The sequence below is a fragment of the Lutra lutra genome, chromosome 14 (genome assembly GCF_902655055.1).
Source record: "Lutra lutra chromosome 14, mLutLut1.2, whole genome shotgun sequence".
Lineage (NCBI taxonomy): Eukaryota > Metazoa > Chordata > Mammalia > Carnivora > Mustelidae > Lutra > Lutra lutra.
Window position 1 is genome coordinate 35,804,092 of NC_062291.1, and position 26,103 is coordinate 35,830,194.

At 39.1% G+C, this 26,103-nt stretch overlaps 1 protein-coding gene across 4 annotated transcripts in view; it reads left to right on the forward strand.

Annotated features, from left to right (window-relative positions):
* The window catches only part of VCL (vinculin), a 118,575-nt gene that overhangs the window by 67,542 nt on the left and 24,930 nt on the right, over positions 1–26,103 (forward strand). For 2 of the 4 annotated variants that reach the window (XM_047703482.1, XM_047703484.1), the window contains exons 3-12: positions 1,250–1,400; positions 1,587–1,695; positions 3,395–3,517; positions 5,314–5,474; positions 13,645–13,738; positions 14,575–14,722; positions 18,204–18,357; positions 19,038–19,213; positions 23,045–23,235; positions 24,838–25,037. In XM_047703482.1, the coding sequence (XP_047559438.1) occupies positions 1,250–1,400; positions 1,587–1,695; positions 3,395–3,517; positions 5,314–5,474; positions 13,645–13,738; positions 14,575–14,722; positions 18,204–18,357; positions 19,038–19,213; positions 23,045–23,235; positions 24,838–25,037 (1,507 nt within the window). The remainder of the gene's footprint in view (positions 1–1,249; positions 1,401–1,586; positions 1,696–3,394; positions 3,518–5,313; positions 5,475–13,644; positions 13,739–14,574; positions 14,723–18,203; positions 18,358–19,037; positions 19,214–23,044; positions 23,236–24,837; positions 25,038–26,103) is intronic. The other 2 variants (XM_047703483.1, XM_047703485.1) reach the window with 1 other exon arrangement.

Consider the following 26,103-nt stretch of genomic DNA (forward strand, 5'->3'; position numbering starts at 1 on the left):
TTATAAAAAAAAATAAAAAAATAAAAAAGGTAGAAGCCTGTTTTTGTTTCTGTATACATAAAGTGTCTCATTTTGAAGAATACAGAGGAGACTCATAACATTGGTTGCAAGTAGATGGAATTTGAATGCCTAGGAGATAGTGGAAAGAAAGTGATTTTTCACGGACTCATAAATATGAATATATATATTCTATAAGTTAAAATTAAATTAAAAATTTGGGGCGCCTGGGTGGCTCAGTGGGTTAAGCCGCTGCCTTTGGCTCAGGTCATGATCTCAGGGTCCTGGGATCGAGTCCCGCATCGGGCTCTCTGCTCAGCAAGAAGCCTGCTTCCCTCTCTCTCTCTCTCTGCCTGCCTCTCCGTCTACTTGTGATCTCTCTCTCTGTCAAATAAATAAATAAAAAATCTTAAAAAAAAAATTAAATTAAAAATTTAATTTAAAAATTAAAAAGGAACAGTAAACAACCAGTCCTTTATGAGACTGACTCAGGACCTTCAAACCAGTCCTTTAATACTGATCCAAAACCTTAGCTGTGAGGTCTTGCTCTTCACTGATTCATTCATTCATTCATTCATTGTTACATATGATCGGGTTGTCTATGTTATTAAACTGTATTAACATTGAACTATTAATAACTGGTCCAGTTATTAATGCTAGTGATGTTTTAATTAACAATATAGTTTTACTGGGTTGTTTTCAAGCATTTATGGATTTGTCAAATCCATTTAGCTAGATGAATGGGAAATTTATGCATTACTTCATACTTTTTGTTTCCTCCTAATCCTTTGTGTTATCCAATTATTAAATTTCACTTAACACAATGCTTTGGCTTATTAGTTCCAGATATTAAATCCAAAACTGTTGTCAATAACTTCCGTTCTTTGTGTAGTGTCTTTTAATGGCAATGTGTATAGGGTGAGGAAGAAGAAAATAAAGGAGTTGCAAAGATGTATAGCAACCTAAAGTGAAAGGTCTAAAACATTTTGTCTTCATTTTTTGTTGCCAAGATACAATAAAGAACAAGGACTTAGTGCAGTGAATGAGGTAAATGAATGAATGGATGGATGAATGGATGTGTAGCCCTTAATCGTAGATTTTAAGAGCTAAAAAGTTAAGTCCAATTGTAAATTGGTCTTGGCTGTTCTCCATGTTGAAAAAAAAGTGAAGGTGTCCCTTTACATTCTTTGCATTATGTCCTATTCTTCTGCTTGGTTCTGTCAGTGAGTTAACTCCATGTCCCTCCCCACAGGGTTGAGAACGCTTGCACCAAGCTCGTGCAGGCAGCCCAGATGCTTCAGTCGGATCCTTATTCTGTGCCCGCTCGAGATTATCTCATCGATGGGTCAAGGGGCATCCTCTCTGGCACATCAGACCTGCTTCTCACCTTCGATGAGGCTGAGGTAGGCAATCTGAGGCCCATGCCGACCTTTTCCAGACAAAAGTCTTATTAAAGATAGTCTAAAAGGTAATAATGGAGGATTGGTCATGGTTTAGAATGTGAAAATGTTGAATAGGTACCCAGCTGAATTAGCATGTTTTCCACTTATTGTTCACTCACTCGACTAAAAACTGAAATATATTTTCAGGTTCGTAAAATTATTAGAGTTTGCAAAGGAATTTTGGAATATCTTACAGTGGCAGAGGTGGTGGAAACCATGGAAGATTTGGTCACCTACACAAAGAATCTTGGACCAGGTCAGTCATGTCCAGTTTTTATAATACAGTTTTTTATGGCTTGTCCATGTCTGACTGAGGTGAAAGGAGGTCTCCCCCCTGCTTTTTGCAGAAGATAAGTAATGATGCATGAGGCTTTGATGGTATCCCTGCTCTGTTGTTGGAGCTGACACTGTGTTTCTACTGAGGAGATATCATTGTCTCTGAAAGCTGAATCTGCTTTCTACAAATCCTGGCCCTGCCTAATGAATTAAACTAGACATTGCAAATGTTGCTGGAGAATGTAGGAAATACTTTTCTATTACTGTAATGCGTAAGGCCACCCTGAATTCTGACCTCTCCATTCCACATTATACAGCATTCCTTCACTGTCTGCCAGCTGGCCTGTAGCTCTTAATGACCTCTTAGCTCATTAATTAGCCCGCCTACTATTATGGATTCATGCCCTAGCCTGGGGCTGCATAATAGAATGAGACCTAGAAGGAAAGAAGAATTGTTGTGGCTAAATCTCATTTTGAAATGATTGTTTAGTCACCTGAGGATCAGGATCGAATGTTCAAAATACATGAACAGATACCAGCTTTTTCTGTGAGAGCCACGTACCGTGACCTGGAAGGTTCTCAAAGTATGACTGAGACCAACGATAAGACACATCAGATGTTTAACTTGTCAGTATTAAAGATCACATACCACCTCATAAAAGCCTTTTGTCTTAGGTAAAATAGTTCTTAACAGTATTTTCCTGAGGTTCCGATATAGTCATTCTGTAAACTTAAGCCTTTTAAGAATTTCTCTGAGCCGTCCTTGAAGATCAGCAGGAAATGCCTTTAGAGCAGTGTTCTTTACACTTTCCCGGAGCATTGGGAAAAGAAGTTTATTTCTTCAAATCAAATCTTATGTAGAATCCCAACATATAAAAGACAAAAATGGAAGTACTCTGGATGGAGCAGGGGCAACCCCTCCATGTCTACCAACCTTTGGTGCCCCTTGATGATCTGTGAAACTACTTAAGAAATCCTATGAGCAAAAAAAAAAAAAAGAAATCCTATGAGCAGTTTGAAAACCAAAGCTTTAGACAATCACGTAGCACCTTTGAATAATAACCAAAGTAAACAAAAAGGACGAGCAGTCTGATTCCAGAACACCAGCTGCTTTGGATTGCTGTCCTAACTATATTCATTTTTATAATATTTTTGTTTGTTTCTAATTATAAAAAATAGTGCATGCTTATTTTGGACAAATTGGAAAGAACAGAAAAATATAAAGATGAAAACAAAACACATTATTTTAATTCTTAAGATTTTTTTTCAGCCCCTGGCTTCTCAGTACTAGGCTTCTCAAGTAGGCACAATGGCCAGATAAGTGACATGAACCTCATACGCGTGGTAACCAGGAAAAATATTTCTATTTATTTTTTTACAAATATATACTTATTTTTTCAGTATGTTTTTGTATTTGTGAATGTATTTCTGTCAAACGTGTGAAAATGAGGTCATTTTTAGGATTAACATCTCATAAATTACCTTTAATGGAAAGGAATGAAGTTGCATTATGTTAGACCTGTCCAGAACATTTATGTCATGAATGCTACAGTTCAGGGGTAGTTATCTGGGCAATCAGTTTGGATTTTCATAGTCATTCATAACGGATTTAGGCTCCGAACGCCAGAGTCTGGGACATTTCGCTATTCACCCTGCACAATTTATTCCTTGTGCCTCAGGAATGACAAAGATGGCCAAGATGATTGATGAGAGGCAGCAGGAACTGACTCACCAGGAGCACCGAGTGATGTTGGTGAACTCCATGAACACTGTGAAAGAGTTGCTGCCAGTTCTCATTTCCGGTATTTTCTGCCTGTACATGATCTTACAGAAAAAAAAAAAAAAGTCAACGTATTCTAAACTCTGACGTTAATTTTCTTTTATGGCTTAGTCGCATGTCCTTTAGGCTGGGTAAAAATGAGGCCTGATAGATTGGGTGTTACCCAATGACTGCAGCTGATGGGCTAAGAACCAGTATTTGTCTCCTGAAATGCTCTCCTGCTCCTGTTCTCTGTTTGAAGCTGCCTTTCTTGTTGCCTCGCTCTGTTCTGGATTTCTAATAGGCCCCTTTGCTGGGAGGTGTAATATCTAGAAACTTTAGTCTTGGACATATGAAAAAATTTTTTAAAGATTTTATTTATTTATTTGATGGAGAGAACGTTAACAGGGGGAGGGGAGAGAGAGAAGCAGGCCCCTCACTGACCAGGGAGCCCGATGTGGTGCTCGATCCCAGGACGCTGGGATCATGACCCAAGCCGAAGGCAGACGCTCAACTGACTGAGCCACCCAGGCGCCTCTTGGACATAGGAATTTTTACACTTTTACTTGTTTTATGAAAAGAAATTAGGAGCTGGAATGGAAATTATAGAGTACTACAGGATAAAGAAGTGAACCCAAAGCCCTTTTCAGTGTTATGCTAACACTGTTTTTCCTAAAAGAAATTTAACTGTTCTTCATATTACAGAGCTGGTGGTCTATACCACAAGGGACCACTTCCCAATGGGTAGAGCTTCATGGCTTCTCTCTCAGCTAGCAAAAGGAGCTGTACTCATTGGGTGGCTGGCTGGTCTGTACCAGACACCTCCTGGTTTACATAAGTTATCTTAATCAAGTTATGGGTTAATTAGTTTAACTATCAGAGGGCCACTCTATTTTCAGTATCTTATGAGACATGTCACTGCCACCCCCAGATCCTGCCTTCCTGCTTTGGCGTTTCAGAGAGTAGCTAGAAAAGGAGCGGTGAGGGTAAGAGCTCAGAAAGCTCTTATGTGAATTAGAAAACAAAAACAAATTTGTACGTAGAGTCTTACAATCTCCACGGGAAATATGTTTTTGAGGCCAGTTTTTCTGTGAGGTAGAAAGGTTTTGGGAGTAAGATTTCTTTCTGATCTGGGTAACTCAATAAAGCGTTGATCAATCTTCGTTTTAACAATTTCAGTGATTTCTTGAGAAGATATTCTCTTTCTCCCATGCTTCAAATTATTATTATTATTTTCTTCTTTACTCTTGGGGGTTAGAAATTTCCTGCTACATGTTGAGAGAAATTCTGGAAGAAAAACTCGACATGTTGGGATCTTCCATTAGGACTGGGTGTAGTGGGATACTTAAATTAGAGTTTTATTGACTATTTTCATCTTGTCCTGTTAGGTGTGTGCTAGATGGGGCCAGTGTCAGGGATGGGATGATAACTGATTTAGAAAGATATTGGATATTTTGTGATTATAGGTCATCAGTATACGTGTGTTAGATTAGCTCCCTGGTCATGTTTTAGTGATGTCTTGTACCTTAAAGTTGCTGATATTAGAACTTTATTGGCACACTTGCAGTGTTTTTCTTTGTTTTGTTTTTAATATATTCTTTTTGGTTGTTGTTAAGATTTTATTTTTTTAGGTAATTTCTGCATCCACTGTGGAGCTTGAACCTACAACCACAAGGTCCAGAGTCACATGGTCTAGACTAAGCCAGTCCAGTATATTCTTTTTAAGATCTTAGAAACCCAGCACATGTACTTGAAGTATGGACCATCTTGTGTGAATGTTGCTCTACAGCAAGATTAACTTCCCAGCTTAGTTTCTGATCATTTGTTTATTTTTTATAGCTATGAAGATTTTTGTGACAACTAAAAATTCAAAAAATCAAGGAATAGAAGAAGCTTTGAAAAATCGCAATTTTACTGTAGAGAAGATGAGTGCTGAAATTAATGAAATCATTCGCGTCTTACAACTCACTTCTTGGGATGAAGATGCCTGGGCCAGCAAGGTAAGTGTTACTGGAGGAGAAATAAGAAAACTCCCAAAAATTCTCCTCTCACCCTTTATCTTATAATTGGGGGTAGTGTAAGACCTCTCAGATATGATGAAATAATTTCTACTTCACTTTTCATGGGTTTCATGGGTTACTTGCTGCTTTTGCAAACTCCCTTTGCCCTAAGCTAGAACAAATAATAGGTATGTGGGGTTGAGGGATGTGTAGCTTTTTCTTCCAGCTGGACACTCACTCATTGGGCTGGTGGAGGAATTTTTGTATGGTGGATACTCCCCTGGGTGGGAACCCTGCCTTTTTATGTGGGTGGTTGTTGCTAGGTGACTAAGTAAGATACAGAATATGACTGTGAATTTTATGGAAACTTCTCCTTAGCTAATCTTTGACCTAAGAAATCTACAGAGGAAACTCTTGGCATTTTTAGGTGTGTCCATTTGTCATACCATTTTCCTTAAGGAAAGCTTAGTTAAAATAATTAGTTTTCACATTCGTCAGTGAGTTTGAGGGGTCCCCTCACCCTTTATCTTGAATTTCCTCCTGGCCTCCAAAAGGGTTGGTGGATTCCTTCTAGAGCCTCGTAGTAGTGGTCTTGTGTGGCTGCTGCTCTGGTCTACTTCTCCCTGTCTAGTGACTGGGAGAACAGAGGCACTTGGGTTTATACTTTTCTTGTAGGCCCAGGATATGAGCAGTGGGGGAAACACACTGTCTCCAGGATTCAGCTTCCCCACGTGTGACCCAAATGGGCCCCCCAGGAGGCTGGTAGCGAAGAGAAGATTTGTTGTATGACTTCCATTAGGTACCCAGTAGGGCTGTGTTTGTTCTCCAGGACACCAGTAAGGTAAGATCAGAGCCAGGGTCTGAAAAATCACATTGCCCAGAAAGTGAATCTAAATATGCAGAAGGAAATTAGCTTCTCTTAACTCTGGATTTGTTCACAGAGGCACAAAGTTCTTGAATGAGTTTTCAGACCATGTTTTAAATCTAGACGGTGAAATCATTTTAAGTCTTTGGTATTTTACTTAATTTTGCTTTTGCATATTTGACAACTTTCACTTCCCTGTTATGACTTCTTTATGCATCTTTTTTTGTTCTCTTGTTTGTTTTATTCTTTTTCTCACATTTAGAAGGTAAGCTTTCTCTTGCCCTCTAGTCTCTTTTTCGCTTCAAAAGAGAAAAAAGCATGTCTGTGAGGTTTTCTTGTGCTGTGTGCTGTGCCTTTTCCCGTGTGCCGGTGTGTAACACTGTGCTCGAATATTCGTCCGAGTGTCATTTCATCTGGGACTCAGGGCTGTGCCGGGTGGAGTGACTCTGGCTCACACTGAGTGATTTCTTTGGGGAAATTAGAAGAAAAGACATGACGATGGGATATCAGGCTTTCTATATTTGGTGGGTTGCTTTCATCTTTTTGAACAGGCTCCTGAGAACCGTTTTGGCCAGGTCATTCCCACTGACTTCATTTGAGGGGCAAGTTTCTCTCAGTAAGCTGGGTGACCTCCAGGTGGCCTGTGTGGGCCCTGTTCTTGGGAAATGAAACTTCCGCCGATGTCATCTCTCTATTTGCATTTCTTCCCGGTCTCCTTTGCAGGCTCTGGAATTTTGCTTTTAGAGATGTGTCATTGAGGTTTTCAACCCGTTGTGAAAATGAATAGGCTCAGGAATTTAGATGGGGCACCTGTCCTTCGCAGTGATCCTAGCCTGCAAAATCAAAAGGGGACAAGTTAAGTGTATCTAAAATTTCTCCTAACTTCAGTCCGTGGTTCACTGCATGTTCTGCTAAGCTGTGAATCAGCCATGGTTCTCTATGACCTCACCTTCCCCTAACCTAATCTCTTTCCTTATTCTCTCTCCTTTGCTTCTAGCAGATGAGAAATAGCAAAAAAGAAAAAAAAAAAAAAAAAAGAAATAGCAAAAAAGAGGAGCAGGCCTTACACTCTCAATGTTTATCTGCTTGGAGGGGGAAAGTTAACCATCATCTAGTAAATAGGGGTTGCTGAGCTTTATTTAGTGCCAGTGCCATTGAGAGATGCTTCTTTTTTACAAAAAATGTGGTCAGTTGAGTTTTTCAGGACAAGGATGAGGCACCTGGGGAGATACACAAGGGAAACAGACCTGGTCCCTGCTGTGGACATTCTTGTAGCTGTCTCAGTTTTATGCTGCTCTGGAAGGAACCAGACTGTTGACAGGTTCTGCAACCCTTAACTATCAGAATGAAAGAAAGAAAATAAAATTAGTTCGGCCCAAAGCAGCTCGAGTACATAATGACATCAGAATGAGCAAGAAATGTTTATTTTTAAATCTCATTTTGTTTTTGTTATACATTTACCTGGTTCAAAAATCAAAATGCTATAAAAAGATACACATGACAAATCTTACTTCCCGCCCCATCCCCACCCTTTACTTTCTACTTCCCCCTAGCCTTTAAGTGTGATTGTTTCTATTAGTTGTAAGAGTGAGTCGAAAAAAATTTTTACTTTGAAAATGGAAACCGGTAACTAGAATTTTGGTTATTTTTCAGTTTAATAACATTATGCATCTTTCACTGCTCGACTGTAAGCAGTAAATGAATCAGACCTTGTGTCTGTCTGTGGCCACTGGGTCCCTTTTCTATTTAACACATGCTATCTTTTACCTCCTCTCGACCCTACCAATTAAGAATTAACTTTGTCTTACCATACTTGTTTCATGCTTCCCCATTGGTGCAGTTTTCTCCTGGAAAGTGATGGTTCCTCTAGAAAAGTGGGGGAAGAAAGTAAGTGGAAAAATTTTTGGTAAAAGCGTGTCTTGCCGAATAAGTTAAGTTTTTAAAGAGGCAATGCAGTGGGTGATTATTTTACCTTTTATACCTACATTCAAACGACAGAGTTACACATTTAAAAGTATACTTTGAGTTTAAAGAGCTCATTTTGTTTCGGAAATAACAATTTTCAAAAAAAAGAAAAGAAAAAAAAATAACAATGTCCCCTCCCTGAAATAACAGTCATTGTATAGTGATCATTAAAAATTAATTTAGGGTACATTATGAAACAAACTAATTTGTGGATTACACACAATTCTAATTCTGCCCTTTGTAAATTTAGCAATCTATACTTAATCCCTCTTGTTTTTATATTTATATTAGTTGTTTCTTGATGCATGCTGAGAATTAAGAGGAAGTGAGAAAAATTTTAAGCTAAGTATTTTTCGAACCCTATGTAGGCGCTTCTAAACTGCACTTTGAGTCAATACTTCCTATTATTTGGAATTAGTTCTTGTGGTGAATTCCTAGCACTGAGGGCCTAGGCTGGTGGTGGGCTAAATGTAGTGACTGATTCAGATGTCTTGCACAGAAGACTTCTGTAACCTACCAAAGAAGGAAATATTGGTTAGAACATGTGAGCCTCCAATACTCGTTCTTAACTACAGACAGCTGAGGTTTCAGGGTTGATTTTTATTTCATTTTTGAAAAAATAAGTATGTGAGGGTTTTTTTCTTTATTATTAGAATGTCTACTATGAAAATAAAACATTATTTAAGATTGATCAGTTAATTAAAATGATTCTACTTTAGGTGTTTTATTTTTATTACCGAAATATAGTTGACATGCAATGTTTTATTAGTTTCAGGCATACACATAGTGATTTGACAACATGTGAGCTTGTTAATGAGTCTAGGAGTGTTTTATTTTAGCAGCTAATATAGTAAAGGACTTAGCTCTTGAAGTTAAATTCAGGCATTTATGATATTTTAGCTCCTCCCCTCAAATTGGAGAAAAGCACAAAATGTTAGAACAATTGACATTTCTCTTCTGATCCAAGTGATCTTTCAGTTGGTACATCTGATTGTTCACATACAGTTGGCATTGAATTTTAGAGCTGGGAAGGTATTCTTAAAGAGGAGGAACTAAAGCCTGGGAAGGTAACTTACCAGAAGTCTCAGGAGTAGAGAACTTTCTCTTGTCACTTTGATGTAATTTGTAAGATCTTGTTCTACTCCCCAGTTTATTCTTTCCAGAAACATCTTTGTTTATAACACAGATTAAGGGGTGGAAATGCCATCAGAGTGGGAAGGGTAGGGAGGGAAAGTATCAGTGGGAAAAGGGAGAGTAGGTTGGGCAGCAAACAAGAGGGAGTCCTTAGTCCCATATTGAGATTTTTCTAGAGCCTGGCATTGTAGGACCTCACTTTTTCTACCAAAGTTCCATTTGATTATCTCTAGGAGGAAATCTGTGGTTCTCCGTACTATTCTGTGTTCTTTAGATCTAACTCTGTATTACATTTTAGGAGTGTTCCAGTTCCTGGGAGAGCATATAAAAAGGAGTTCTTTTAAGGTTGTCCTTCCACCTTTTGGTGTATGTGGGACAGAGCCAAGCCAGTGTGGTTTTTCTTTTAAAGCCTGAGCTCCTAAGAGCTTTACTGTAAAGGGGACCTTGGAGGAGGTGACCAGATCCCTGCCAGCTGTCCCCAAAGCTGCATGCCTAGATCTGGTCTTTTTAACACTCACTCTTTAAAGGGGGGTAAAAAAAAAGAACAACAGAAACCCAGAGAAGAGATTGGTGGAGACTTTTGCTTTCCCAAATTTGAGATTTTACAGAGAAAATACTCAAATGAAGATGTGTTTTTCTCTCCTATTTCGTACCCACATTGTACTCTGGGTACTTAGGTGTGACATGGTTTAACTGAAAGCTTTGTAGTACATAGTATGGTTGACCACAAGGTTATGGTTATTTCACTCTTTATAAGTATATCTCAAAATTGACTTCTAGGGGTACCTGGGTGGCTCAGTGGGTTGGGCCTCTGCCTTCAGCTCGGGTCATGGTCTCGGGGTCCTGGGATCGAGTCCCACGTTGGGCTCTCTGCTTGGCGGGAGGCCTGCTTCCTCCTCTCTCTCTCTGCCTGCCTCTCTGCCTGCCTGTGATTTCTCTCTGTGAAATAAATAAATAAAATCTTTAAAAAAAAAAGTTGACTTCTAGTCCTGGTTGTTCAGTGAATTGGTTTATAGCATATCTAGGATTCTTATGCTGCTTATGACAGTTCTGTCAATGCCATAATAAATACCGCCCTTCAAAAGAAGTGTATATGAGATTCTTAGAAGACCAAAATATTTGTTCCCACAGACATTTTTACTTTAATAGATATGACATTAAAGTGTAATATGTTTAAATGATTACTCAAAACTTGCTCTGACAAAAGAATCTAAGGTGGTCCTTTCAGTTAGTGTTTTAAATCATCAGAATTGTTGAAAATTCAGGCTAACGTTAAAAACTTTGGTAACTAACTGAAATTCCCAATTTAAAAAATGCAGCTTCATTTCAACTTTGCCATGGGTCATTTTTAGGGAAAAATGAGCACCTCTTAATTTTAACTTACTGATGTCACATCATCTCTCACTCAGAAGTAAATTATTCACTTCCTGACAATTAGATTTTTTCCTTGAAGTGTGGTGGCCATTCATGCTTTATTAGGGAGGAAAAAATACAGTGATTTTTGAGGGTGCCGAATAGAGCAAAGCTAGTTTTTCCATTATGTTCCAAATTGTTTTGGGGCAATGAAGAATAAAATAAGTCATTTTGGGTTGTGAGGTTTAGGATTTTGATTTCTAGAGCTTATTTTCTGGGCAGTATTAACCAAATCCAAAATCAACAAGACAAAGCCTTGCTGACTATTACAGAAGATTAGAAGAATCTTCAGTCACTCTTTCCGGTAAAAGAAAAAATTCATGAGTTTCATTTAATGTAAAATAGATAGGTTTGATGCCAGCAAACCTGAGATCAGTTGAGTTTGTAGGACTGAGCCCTTGTTTCTTAATTTGTAAAATTAAATTATATTTAAATTTGAGGTTCAATGAAGTAATGAGGGGTAACAGTATCTAAAACAGAACCTAATATGTAAGAAATCCTCAACTAAAGTTAGTTTCCAAACTATTAGCCTTATTTCTTTTTGATTTTTTTTTTTTTTTAAGTAGGCTCCACATCCAGCATGATGCTCGAACTCATGATCAAGAGTTGCATACTGTACTGACTGAGCCAGCCAGGTGCCCCCAAATAGTAGCCTTTAATGCTAGAGTAGACACAAAATATTTACTCTTTGTTCCCCTTGAATTTAGATTTTTGAAATGAAATCAATCTCATTTTTTTCACTCTAAAAAATAATAATGTGTTAGAGAAATGGTTAACAGATTTTAAATCATTTTACATGGATATAATTTCTCTTTAGAGTGTGCACATACCTCCCTCGTAAGAGATGTGAATTTTTTTCTTACTGTACTTAGACAAGGTTCTGTAATTTGTATTAGACCTTAAAGGCTGTCTAATTCTCTGAGGTTGGGAGTTCCCTGAGCCTCTCTTTAAACAGGTATTGATTTGGGTCTTGCTAATCTGGAATCAGGCCAAAGCTGACTTTTAAACAAAGGGTTTGCTGTGCAGATTAACGTAGGACAAGATGGAGGGGGGAGATAATTGAGCCATTTGAGAATGAAAGCACTTAAAAAATGCCATTTGTCTACTTGCAGTAATTACAAATGGATTTCAAAATAGATACTCAGTGCCTTCTTTTGAGAGATAACCTCCAAAATTCCATATAACTCGATAATAAAAAATAATTTTATTTACATTTTTTTCAGTAATTTAATTCATTTCTGTTAAGTTGCTGAGACTGAGAATTTGCTGTTTAGAAGCCTTTGGTAGCCGAGGTTAAAATAGGAGAATGATCTGTTTCTGTTTAGATTGGGAAGGAGGAAATCCTAAAGCTGAGAGTCCTTAAAATTGAATAGGTCCGTTGGAAAAGTTGTGGTCAGGCTACTGACCTTAAATTAAGCCTCTGAGCGCTGTCCTCGCTTATTTTGTCCTAGTGCTGGGTCTTGTTTGGATCAGAAGTGGGGATGCTCCTCGTGCCCCCATGTGGAAGAGTAGTGGTACCACACCTTTAAGAACCCCAGTTTTGCAGGACCAGAAAGTGAAAAAAAAAGTTAGGGACTCAGGGCATTGCCTAGAATTCAGAGGTTAACTCTGTACTTCTGTGTGTAGAACTCTGTAAGTGTCAGTTCCCTAGAGCAGAAGGGAGTTCAGTTGTCTTTTTGTTTTGTTTTGTTTTGTTTTATTTTATTTTATTCTGTTTTATATTTTAGAGAGAGACAGAGAGTGTGAGCAGATAGAGGGGCGGAGTGAGAGGGGAGAGAGAATCCCACCCAAGCAGACTTGGTGCAGAGCGTGGAGCTTGACTTGGGGCTGGACCCCAGGACCCTGAGATCATGACCTGAGCTGAAATCAAGAGTTAACGCTTAACTGACTGAGCCACCCACTCACTTGTCTTTTCAAGTGTTAGAGACTTGCGAGATAGCCAGCCTGTCAGTTGTGTGAGTGAACACATGAGTATTTATTATATTGTTCTCTACATTCTTCTGTATTTTAAAAACTCCAACAAACAGTTGGCGTATTTTTAAGTCTGCTTCAGCTTTTCATGCTTATGTCCTGGGTTTAATGCTAACCATTATGCATCCTGATTGTAAACAGTCACCTGAGACCCACTTATTTTATCCTGCCTCTTCTTCTGAGTTAGGATGGTGAAGGGAACCAAGAATGAGGAGGGTGAGGAGGGCAGGGAAGGCCAGAATAACACTTCTTCTTTCTTGCATTACATGGAGTGGTTTATTTGTGGAATTAAAACTAAATTGCTAGATTAAAATTTTCAAATTTTTTACCAGCCAGTGATGCCAAGTTTTTCAGATTAACTAAGTGTAGCAAAGCATCACCGAGAGTTTGTGTATTTCAGAGCAAGATGTAAAAGTACTGTGATTTGTGGCGCCACGTGCTAATGAGGCTTCCCGGATGCAGGGGGAGCTGCGCCGGGGGCTGTGGTAGATGAATGTGGAGTGGAAGGCTAATAACGAGGCATGTGACCACAGGGCTTTTTCCTGCTGCAGACATGAAGCATCTCTTGGCTTGAGTGATTTTTACCAGTTTTCACAGTTTAGCAGTAGAGAGACCAGAAAACAAAATAGAATTAACTGAAGATTTGCATGCACCATGCTGCATTTTGACAGAAATAAGCATTCTGGTGTGATGAAAGTATTTTCAAGGCTGTCGTAGGACTCCCTTAGCTATTGTATGTTAAGTGCTGTAATGTTTCTTCTGTCTTACTTTGTATGATGGTATCTCCGTTTTTGCAAAGAATATAATTGTATTTCTCTTCAAAAGGACACTGAAGCCATGAAGAGAGCACTGGCCTCTATAGACTCCAAACTGAACCAGGCCAAAGGTTGGCTCCGTGACCCCAGTGCCTCTCCAGGTAATCCTCTGATTCTGCTTTTCTGATGGATACAATAAAAAGCTAAAAATCAAGCAAAGAAAGAAAGAAAGAAAAAAAGAAAGAAATGAATCTTCCCATAATCTCATAATTCTGAGATAACTACTGCAACTTTTAGGAGCATGTTGCATGTTCTGGTAGTTTTGACTCATTGAAGCATTATTGGTCCTTAGAAGGATAAAGGACAATGACTAGTCACCCCTCACCATGGAGGAATTAGCCAAGCTGAACTGGGCATTCTTTGCCAGATTCTTGGTTCACTTCTTCTCTGAATTGGAAAGGTAATTATTTTGAATAAAAACTCTTCTAGTCCCCATTGGGCAGATTTCCATTTATGTCAACAAAGTACTTAATTAAGCAGATTAAATGGTGATGCCAATAAGAATTAGAAAGCAAAGTTGACTTATATAAGGACCCAAATGGATTATTGAGCTAGGTTTTATGGATTTTCTAATCTAATATTCAGTTTTAGATTAATATTTGAATGAATACAAAAAGCTTAATGGACGTTAGAGGTGCTAAATAGTATTAAGTGAGTAGAGCCTATTTTTGTCATCCATATTCTTACCACAAGCTTCTTATCATCCTCAGATGGATATGATTCCAAGTGTCTTTTTTTAGAAGTATCTGTGGTTGAAACCTCACCCTCTGGTTTAAGGGCACTGCTTGGCTATTAGCGATCGTATGTATCGTCTTCTATTCACTTGTCTTGTCATTTAAAATCATCCATTCCTTCATGAATGAGATGACTTGTAAAGCATCCTTCCTAAATAATTAATGCATCAACAGTGTAGATATTGAATGTCTCTTTATTTTAGGGGATGCCGGTGAGCAGGCCATCAGACAGATCTTAGATGAAGCTGGAAAAGTCGGTGAACTCTGTGCAGGCAAAGAACGCAGGGAGATCCTGGGAACCTGTAAAATGCTGGGGCAGATGACTGATCAAGTGGCTGACCTCCGAGCCAGGTAAAGTTGCTCTGCTCTTACCCTAGTTAGGTGACGGATCAGGTGGAACTCTCGATAGAGTGATTTAGAGAGCAGGTCTCTGCTAATTTTACTATGTTCTTTTGGACTAATGGATAACACAGATTATTATATTCTGTTCTTTTGAGATCCAAGTGAACTTTTCCTTTGATAAACTTTTAAAATAGGCAGATGCCTTGTAGTAAAGTTGAAATTGGAATAGAAATCTAGTATCTTAGTTTCTAGCCGTAGACTTACGATGAATAAGTGGTGAAGTCTGGCATGGGTAGGCGTATGTTTTATGAAGGATGGGTAAAAAGAAACAAAGAGTGAAAACATTGGAATTATTTCACATTATTAAAAAAAAAAACAGCTAAGTGGGTTATCGTGTAAGTTGGTTATTTCTAGGCTTTTTTGAGTTTCTATTTCATCATTATTCATTTGGTTTCATAATTCTTTTACCTACTTCAAGACTTGCTTTTAGAACTTTCCCTTTGTAAACTAAATATATATAGTTTGCTATTAAGAAAACTCAGGATATGGGACGCCTGGGTGGCTCAGTTGGTTAAGCAGCTGCCTTCGGCTCAGGTCATGATCCCGGCGTCCTGGGATCGAGTCCCGCATCGGGCTCCTTGCTCGTCAGGGAGCCTGCTTCTCCCTCTGCCTCTGCCTGCCATTCTGTCTGCCTGTGCTCGCTCTCTCTCCCTCGCTCTCTCTGGCAAATAAATAAATAAAATCTTTAAAAAAAAAAAAAAAAACCTCAGGATAATATAGGCTTTTTTGGAACTCATCCACAGCGTCCATGAAGTGTCTAAAAGATCCTAATTTTTATGAAATTTTGTAATATGAGTTTAGGGAAAAACTGAAATGTTGCTGAGATACTAGTATAGGTGAAGTTTAATTTGACTTCAAGAATGTCATGAAACATTTTTGGATAATTAGAATGTATAGGGTCTCCACACAGACAGACAGGCCTCAGAAACGCCCCTTGACACGTTACTAACATGCACTGTTAGACCTGGTTTCAAATGTATTAGCAGAATAGACTTAAGAAGCACCTGGTTGTCTCAGTCGGTGGAGAGTGAGACTCTTGATCTTCTTGTGAGTTCGAGCTTCATGTTGTATATAGAGATTACTTTAAAAAAAAAAAATCTATATATCTCTCTCTATATATAGTTCTTTTTTTTTTTTCAGTTTATTTATTTTTGAGTAATCTCTACACCCAATGTGGGGCTCGAACCGGCAACCCCAAAACGAAGGGTCGCACACTCCACTGATTGAGCCAGCCAGGTTCCCCAAGAATACGAGTTCTTAAAGGAGTGGTTCTTTAACCTTCTCTGGGTCAAGGTAATTTTTATAATCTGATGAAAGCCATTAACCTGTACCTAAAAAGAGGCCCATAAACATGCCATATAATATTGTGTATAATTTCCAGACGTTCGTGGATTCGCGGTAGGTCTGGAAGCCCGGGAGTTTCAGGTCAAGAGTCTCTCTCTACCTTGTAGGGAGAAGGAACTACATAAATAAATGTGATCTCATTGAGCTCAATGAGCCTTTTTCTCCTGCTGGGAAGCAGTCTCCCCTGTCATGAGCATGACAAGAACTTTACAGAGAGGACAAAAAGGAGTTCTGTTCCTGTTCGGAGAAATGCCAATGCAGCTTGACAAGATTCTTGGCTCTTCTGATTTCTCACTGCTGGCTCTTTTGTCTGCAGCCTTTTCACAGTGTGGTAGACAGTTCTCACTTGGAATTCTCAAATACACAGTTGTATGTGTTTAGAGAAAGATGAATTTGAGCAAGAGAACAAGGTGTTTGCTGTATGGGACCAACCCTAAGTCTGTAAAGAGAAAAGACTCACACAATGATGAGGAGTTATGGGCCTGCTTCACACTGGAGCCTGCAGTGTCCTTTCCTGGTGAAAGATTAGGAAGCTCTCTCCCTGTTAGCCTTTCTTATATATGCCTCCATGTTTAACATTTTCGTGGCTGAGGCTCAGCAACAATTTCCTCGTTGATAAGCTTCTTTTCAGTCACCTAGGGTTTCTAGGTTGTAAGGATCTATTTTTCCTGCCATGAGACTCAGTAAACTTTTATTTTGAATGAAAAATTATATAGCCCAGAAATATTTTTATATTTTCACAGCCAGACTTTTATACCAAAAAGGTTTCTCCATCATGAATTACTAGAGTTGAAGGAAAAAAGCAAATTAAATTGTAAAAGGTCCCAAAAGTCTTCCATTCCTCTGCACATAAAAGGGAAGCCTCAAGTATAAGTACCTGGCAACTAATATGATTGAGTTCATTATTTCAGATACAGGTGTAGATGAAAAATAAAGATGAATTTTAAGAGGACAAGTAAATGAATGACCGGTCCATGCTGCATTTAAGAGAAGCAACGATGTTGTGGAGTTCATCCTACAGTCAGAAGGTCAGGTTAGGAATATAAGCCTTGCCATTCTACCGGCTGATAAAGTTGTCACCCTGTCATGGAGAGTTTACTAGGCCGAGTGGATTAAAACACCTGAGCTTATGAAACAGTAGCAAATCTTACTTCATTATGACTTGAACATTCTCTTACAAAGAGAAAACAAGTGTCTAATAATGCCTACCACTCCTTAAAGAGGAAAATAGTAAAATTAGTTCTTCAGGAATTTGATGGGGGGGGCGGGAAACCAGTTTCTTGTCAACAGTGATTTTTTTCCCCCTCTGTACCAACTGTTTTGATATTTATAGATTGCATAGGAGTAGAAGGTAGACATTTAAGATTCTTACTAGGTTTATTATAATAATAATGAGACTTCAATAACAGTAGTAGTCATACATATATTTGTATTGCTTTATTGCCGTAGTGTTTCCAGGTTAATCCTTTTGCTTAAAGCCACTCTGTTGGGTAAGCAGGGCGAGAACTGTTACCTCCCCACCCCTCATTTTATAAGTTAGAAAGCTGAAGCCCGTTGTAAACAAGGTTCATGGCTCCCAAGAGTAAGGATTTGAACACAGATCTGCTTGGTCACAGTGTGGTGTGCTTTCAGTAACACTGTGCATATTACCTTCTGAAACATTTTCAGTGTATACTTGCCCATAAATAAGACAGTCTAATGGGATTTTTTTTCCCCAAAGCACACATTACTATGGTAACAAACCCTCCATAGCAAGAAGATCACAAGCACATTTTCCCCCTGAAGTTCAGACTTGATTATGTAATCACCATCAAGAGGAGAATCATTATTACCAAAATTTGCAGGCTGGTCTTTAAAGTGGTACTGCCGTTCCAGAAAGCTAATGCATATTTTTTTTAAAAGCGAAAGGAGAAAGTAGATGGTTTGGGTGTTTTGCTTTATTTCTGCATTTTCTCGTGCTATCCCAGATGTACTGGAGGAAAGGAGAAAGACAAGCAGGTTAACAAAAATGGCATATTTGTGCATCTCATGATATCTTGCCAGTAAGTATTTGAGAGAGTACAGTGACAACATCTGTTTTGAGCAGAGGACAAGGGGCCTCACCCGTGGCCATGCAGAAAGCCCAGCAGGTGTCGCAGGGTCTGGATGTGCTCACAGCAAAAGTGGAAAATGCAGCTCGCAAGCTGGAAGCTATGACCAACTCCAAGCAGAGCATTGCCAAGAAGATTGATGCTGCTCAGGTAGTAACGATTTTCAGGAGAGGTGGGCAATAAATGACAAATGTTCCATAACTAACCTGCATCTCTGTCTGTCTGTCTCATTTACTGTGGGTGGGTGACAGGTGTTTCTAAGGGATGACCGATTCCCTGCAATTACCAATGTTAACCCTTCTGCTCCCACCACAAGTTTAGACTCCTGTTTGTCTATAATTTGAAATAGAGATCTTAGTTTTGAATACTTTGCTTAGTTAAAAGGAAGTACTCTGAATACCGAGAGAATACTACTAGCTCCTGGTATAGACCACAGTATACAAAAACCGGTCTTCATCTTAAAATTCCCAGCTATGTTTGGTCACAGCAATGCTAAAGGGTTAAAGTATTCTGCTGCTGCTCTCCTATAAAACGATTTTCAGGCATTTCACAGAGAAACACAAATGTTTGGGAAGTTCAATTAATATATAAGTCAAAGATAAGATAAAGCTTGTGAAAGTGTTTGTGCTTATGGGGATGAAAATAAATCACTTATAAGAAGATGAAAGATTGATTTGATTTTACCTGAGCTAAGAACCTGGGTAAAAGAATTAGAATCAGCATTATAAAAGTGATCACTGGTGTGCCTTGTGATTACTTTTGAAATCTTTCTGATGCCCTGGTTTATGAGGAGGTCTCAGTGTGCTTCTTTTCTGTTTCTGTGTATGTAGAATTGGCTTGCAGATCCAAATGGAGGACCAGAAGGAGAAGAACAGATTCGAGGGGCTCTGACTGAAGCTCGGAAGATAGCAGAATTATGTGATGATCCTAAAGAGAGAGATGACATTCTACGTTCTCTTGGGGAAATATCCGCTCTGACTTCTAAATTAGCAGATTTACGGAGACAGTATGTATTTATTTTCTCTCTTTTCTCCCCCAGGCACATAAATAGTTGAATGCTGTAGGTTGAGCGCATATATGATGTTATTCCGCTGTATTCTCATTGATTCTGTGTGACATGGGTAGGTCAAATATCACTTCTATTTTATTATTGACATAACTGAGGTTTAATGATTTCTTGCTGGTTGCACGGTTTTAAACGAATAAATTTCAGAAGAACTCCTTTTTTGAGATCTACTTTTTAATTTTTTTTTTTAAAGACTTTATTTATTTGAGAGAGAGAGAATGAGAGAGAGAGAGCTTGGGAGGGAGAGGGTCAAAGGGAGAAGCAGACTCCCTGCTGAGCAGGGAGCCCGATGTGTGACTCCATGGAGGGACTCCAAGATCATGACCTGAGCCGCAGGCAGTTGCTTAACCAACTGAGCCACCTAGGCACCCTTACTTTTTAATTTCTAAGCTAGGCCTTTCCCTGCTACATCATGTTTGTGGCATAACCGTTTCCCAGGCATATGAGGGAAATAATTTCTGTGGCTATCGAAGAAAAGATTCTGTGGAGGAGGGTGGGGCCCAGGAAGACGCTTTCTTCTTTCCCCAGCAATGTTATTTCTTATGCAAACATTATAAAAGATTCTTAAATACAATGTCCTCCCCACAGCTGCTGCTTTTTAAAGACGTTCATGGCATCTACTTTGATTATATAGAAAAGAAGTGTTGCTTTTGTTCTTTTCATCGATATTTTTCTCTCTTGAACAAACTGCAGCACGTGCTAAAAGAACATTAAAAAAGAGTACAACGTCAGAAGTAAAAGTTGCTTCTTCCCCACCTCGGTCCTCCAGCCTCAGCCCTTCTCCAGGGGTAACCGTAGTCAAGTATTTTGTGAGATTTGGCCTTTCATGTAACTTGCGTATTTCGTTCCCTTTTCTTCCATGGGAGAGTACCTCGTCTTTCTTCAGTGACTGGTACCTTGAAGTTCTTTCAAGTCTTATACTGACCAAGGGGACAATGTTGGTTAAGAAGGCACATTCCTGCATAGCTAGAACTGTGAAATAGGAGATGGGTGGGAGCAGAGTAGATACACTTTAGGCAGGAGGTTATGATGGAGACCAACTTAAATAACAGCTCAAGTTTGATTGCATACCGAGCTCGATCATTTGAGGATCACTGTTTTATACCTCAAATCTTGAATTGTTTAGGTGGAGAAAGTAAATAATTTGACAATTGTAAAATATAATATCTATAGAGTTAGATTTATTTCTATTTCTTACTATTAGTCCATTTATATAATCTGTTTGCATTCTTATTTAAAAATACTCAAAGGAGGGGTGCCTGTGTGGCTCAGTGGGTTAGAGTCTCTGTCTTCAGCTCAGGTCATGATCCCAGGGTCCTGGGATTGAGCCCCGCATCAGGCTCTCTGCTCAGCAGGGAGCCTGCTTCCCCCCACACCCCCACCCACCCCTCTGCCTGCCTCTCTGCCTACTTGTGATCTCTGTCTGTCAAATAAATAAATAAATAAAATCTTATAAAAATACTCGGAGGAGAAAATTCGTTTTAAAGACCCTCCACAATTTCATATACATACCAGGTACTCATTCATATTTCTTAATGATGAAGAAAGAATTAATGGTAAGAGTGTTAAGGGCAAACCTCCCTATGTGGTCATATGCCATCATTACTTTTTTTTTTTAAGATTTTATTTATTTGACAGAGAGAGACACAGCAAGAGAGGGAACAGAGGCAGGGAGAGTGGGAGAGGGAGAAGCAGGCTCCCCGCTGAGTAGGGTGCCCCATGCGGGGCTTGTTCCCAGGACCCTGAGATCATGATCCGAGCTGAAGGCAGATGCTTAATCACTGAGCCATCCAGGCGCACGCCATCATTACTTATTACTAGAACGTATGCATGTACATAGCTTCCTGGTAGCAGGAGCAGCCATGATCAGAGCCATGGTAAACACCTTCTTTGTCCAGCTTTATAATGGAGAAGATGTAGAAATTTAAAGTCACAAAGGAGTTCTTTTCTTTTTTTAAAGATTTTTTTAAAAAGATTTTTATTTATTTATTTTACAGACAGAGGTCACAAGTAGGCAGAGAGAGAGGAGGAAGCAGGCTCCCCGCTGAACAGAGAGCCTGATGCGGGGCTCGATCCCAGGACCCTGAGATCATGACCTGAGCCGAAGGCAGAGGCTTTAACCCACTGAGCCACCCAGGTGCCCCTCACAAAGGAGTTCTTAAGAGAGTCTCTAAATTAGTTATTTTGGCAGGTAGACTAATATGTTTATGTTTATTGGTAAGACAGATAAGATTAGCCTGAAGTTCTCTCGAAGTGGACTTGAGATACAGAATGCATCAGACTCTCTGTATGTTCATAATGGCTAGAATCTGAAGTCTTTGCAGTGGGATTTTGGGGGCAGTAATCTCTCTTCGTGATATATATTGTGGTTTTTCTTTTTATTTCTGTGTTGATGCTATTGTTGAAGTTCTTTGCTTGCAAGGAACTAACTCAAGTAAAAAGTGGAAGTTTTTTAGAAATATGTAGAGGCATCTAATGGAACTTAATCGTTTGAAGTATGGCCAGGTCTGGGGGCAGCCCTAAGTTCCTTCCTCCATCTCCTAGTAGCTGTATGGTATGCTGTCTGCTTCACTCTGTGTGCTGACTTTGTTTGGGTTCTTCATCTAGCTTTGACCTACCATGTCCCAGGCTTAGTATGACTTTCTATTTCCAGATCTACCACTAGTTGACTATGCAGTGTTTCTGAAGTATTGACTGTCCACGGACAGCCTACCCTAGAGTCAACCTGAAAAGGTTATAAAAAATGTATACCCCGGGCTCTATACCAACATACTTGATCAGAATTTCTTGATGGTGGGTTTAACAATCTGCCTTTAAAACTAAGATTCCAGGTAACTCTTATGCACACCGGAAGTAGGTGACTTGCTTGACTGTGGCCGTGTTGTCTTTGAGTTAGATAACCAGTTCCATCAGTTATGGTGAAGACGAGAGAATTGCTTGATAGCAATGTAAGTATCTAAGAGGGAGGACTTGGGAGGTCAGACGGAGTGCCTGGGTTTGAATCCTGAGTTCACCGAAGGAAGTGATAGGAACTTGGGTAAGTTGTCCAACCTTTTAGCACCTCAGTTTTGCTTTTTGAATAATGGGATAATACTGGTATCTACCTCAAAGGGTCATTGTGAAGATTAAATAATATAAGAGTCTTTGCAATAGTACCTTTCAGAGTTGGGACTCCAGAGACTGTACTTCTAGGCGACTGGGTGGTTCAGTGGATTAAGTGTCTGCCTTCGGCTCAGGTCATGATCTCAGGATCCTGGAATCAAGCCCTGTGCCAGTTTCCCTGCTTAGCAGGGTGTCTGCATCTCCATCTCCCTACCCACCCACCTTCCTACCCCTGCTCATGCTCTCTCTCTCAAAAAAGAAAAGAAAAAAGATTGTACTATTACTGGTTCTATTATAACTAGTTCTATAACTACTTCAGTTACTGTTATACAACCTACATGGCTACTTGGGCCCACCTAGTTTCTGACGGAACTAGTATTTCCCATGATGGCTGACTGAGTGATATTTGATTCAGCTCAGCTGACCAAATGGTTGAGCTTGACTGAGGTAGACTGACTCAAACTCATATTTAATGTTTTAACTGGGATAATGCAATCTGAATTTAAATAATTAATTTCTTACTTTAGTGCCAAATAAAACACTCTCCTTCCAAACTAAGCTAATAATAATCATTAGCAATTTGTCATCTCATTAGCATTTGTAGAGCAATTCAAATCATCTCAATGTAAATAGTGTCTGTGACAGGATGGCTTTTTTTTTTTCTTAAAGGGGCAAAGGAGATTCCCCAGAGGCCCGAGCATTGGCCAAACAGGTGGCCACAGCCCTGCAGAACTTGCAGACCAAAACCAATAGAGCTGTGGCCAACAGCAGGCCCGCGAAGGCAGCTGTCCACCTGGAGGGCAAGATTGAGCAGGCACAGCGGTGGATTGATAATCCCACAGTGGATGACCGGGGCGTTGGTAAGGCCATAAGTGCACTTAATCCTCATTAAACTGGTCTCAGGGAAAAGGAAGAAGTTGTTGATAGAGATCTTGTTCATCTGCAGTTGGGTGCAGAATGGGTTCTTCAGCGACTGGTGAGTAAGTCATTCTACAGTGGGACTCCATTTCCAAATGTAGCCAATATGATTCCTGTGATTTAATAAAAAAGAATTAGCAAATAAACGATTTTGCCTTGGGCAAATAGAAAGGTCCTCAGGTTGGAATTAAAACTTTGAACTAATTATTTCCAGCCTCTGTCTACTTCCATTCTGTTGTATTTCAATTGCAGTCCTTGGAAAATACCCAGTTAAATGTAATTTTTGAAAATAAGTAAGAGACATTTAGCTACCGAGGTTATTTTCATTTGTAAGGGCTCCTGCACCACACAGTCACCGGTAGAATTGATAACCTAGAGTTTTGATTTTGGGGAGATTTTAGGGATGAATCTATAAGAATTTAGGTCATTTTATGATAGCAAGCCAGCTGAAGCTGAGAGATCTATTTACTTCATTTACTGTGTTTGTTGGATAAAAAGATAAATTATTAAATTGGTGATTCCCAGTGTTGAAGAATCAGACAGATGTATAATTTACTGGGGGAGGAATAAATTGGTATAAACATTCTGAACAGCAATTTAGTATTACGTGTTAAGAGCTTTAAAAAAGTTCATACTCATTGACTTAGCAATTTGAGGAATTTATTATAAGAAATAATCAGACATTTTCTAATGAGTTACATACAAGAATGTATATAAGCAGCATAAATGTTAATAATAAGTGATCAATAATTATAGTTAATATGATATTATATAGATTCTGAGATCATGATTTTTAAAAAATGTTCAATGATGTGCAAAAATGTTCCCATTAAATAAAAAAAGCGAGGAATATGTAAATGTAATGTATAATCTCATTTTTGTAAAAGAGAAATGTATATTTGTATAGGAATGTGCAATGCATTAAAAAAGACTGAAAGATTTGTAATGACATGGATAGATCTAGAGGGTATAATGCTAAGTGAAATATGTCAGTCAGAGAAGGACAAATACCATATGATTTCACTCATATAGAATTTAAGAAACAAAACAAATGAACAAAAATTGAGACAAAACAGAAAAACCAGACTTAACTGTAGAGAACAAATTGATGGTTATCAGAGGGGAGGTTGGTGTGGGGAGATGGGTGAAACAGGTGAAGGGGATTAAGGGTTTGCTTAAGTGATGAGCACTGAGTAATATGTAGAATTGGAGTCACTATTTTGTATACCTGACACCGACATAACACTGTATGGGAACTATATTGGAATTAAAATTAAGTAAATAAATATGAATAAGATACTTTTTCAGAAGACAGGAAGGAAATGTTTAGCTGTGTCAGCCTCTGAGGATTATAGGTGGATTATCTATTCTTATTTATACTTTTCTGAATTTCCTAAATTTTTCTATTGTTAGGGACAAAAACTCCACTAAATATTATTATTAAAAAACAAACAAACAACCAACAACAGAGTAGTTTAGCACAAAGGCACCTCAGTTGCCTTCTCTGAGTCTATGTTAGTTACAGCATTTTCCTCTGGATCCAGGTCAGGCTGCCATCCGGGGCCTTGTAGCCGAAGGGCATCGTCTGGCTAATGTCATGATGGGGCCATATCGCCAAGATCTTCTTGCAAAGTGTGACCGCGTGGACCAGCTGACGGCCCAGTTGGCTGACCTGGCTGCCAGAGGGGAAGGAGAGAGTCCTCAGGCGAGAGCCCTTGCCTCTCAGCTCCAAGACTCCTTAAAGGTACAACTTCGGAGCACATATGACATTTCTCTGCTTCCTTTTTTTCTTTGTGTGTGTGTTTTTTAAATTAACATATAATGTATTCTTTGCTTCAGGGGTACAGGTCTGTGATTCATCAGTCTTACACAATTCACAGCACTCACCATAGCACATACCCTCCCCAGTGTCCATAACCCAGCCACACCATCCCTTCTACCCACCACCCCCCAGCAACCCTCAGTTTGTTTCCTGAGATTACGAGTCTCTTGTGGTTTATCTTCCTCCCCAGTCCCATCGTATTTCATTTTCTGCTTCCTGTTATGGACAGACTAGAGACGGAGAGAGATTTTAAAAATACATAATTTCTTGAGTCTAGGGAAAGTGAAGGGTGGATCAAGGAGGGTATAAAGAAGTCCAGAGCTGATTAGGAAAAAGCTCACCTGTGTTTGACAACAGCTGAAGTTTTCCAAGTTTCAGTCCACTGGGAACTCTTTCGTGGTATCTACCAGGCGTCCCTTTGTAAACTTGAGTGAATCTATTTAAAAGGTAACTTCATAATAATGCTGAAATCATGAGCTGGATGACCTAGTTATATCTTTCCTAATATTCTTTAAAAGAAAACATGTAATTATTAAAATAAGAACATTGGCCTAACACCTAAAATCATCTCTGGTATCATGAACCCCCCACCTTGAGACACAATGGGAGTGACTGAGGCTTCTTTTTATAAATCCAGGAAACTTAGATTGGACTAAGTATGACAACTATGAAAAGGAGCCTCTTCATGACTTCTCAGAACCCTCTTTAGACCCATGTTAAGAAATGGATACATATACTGGTTATCAAAGTTTTTCTAGAAACTTAACTAAAAAAAAATGTATCAAAAAAATTGCTATTCTTAATTTCTTTACTCTTAATGTGAGAAAATGCTTAGAATTTGGCACTACATCCCCCAAACGATCCTTAGTTTCTGTGGTCATTATCAGGCTCCTCCAGCTTTGGGAGTGAGGAGGAAATCTTTCATTTCAGAGTTGTCTTTGGGTTCCACCCCCTGAATCTCAGGATTATTTCTTAGAAGCCACCAGGA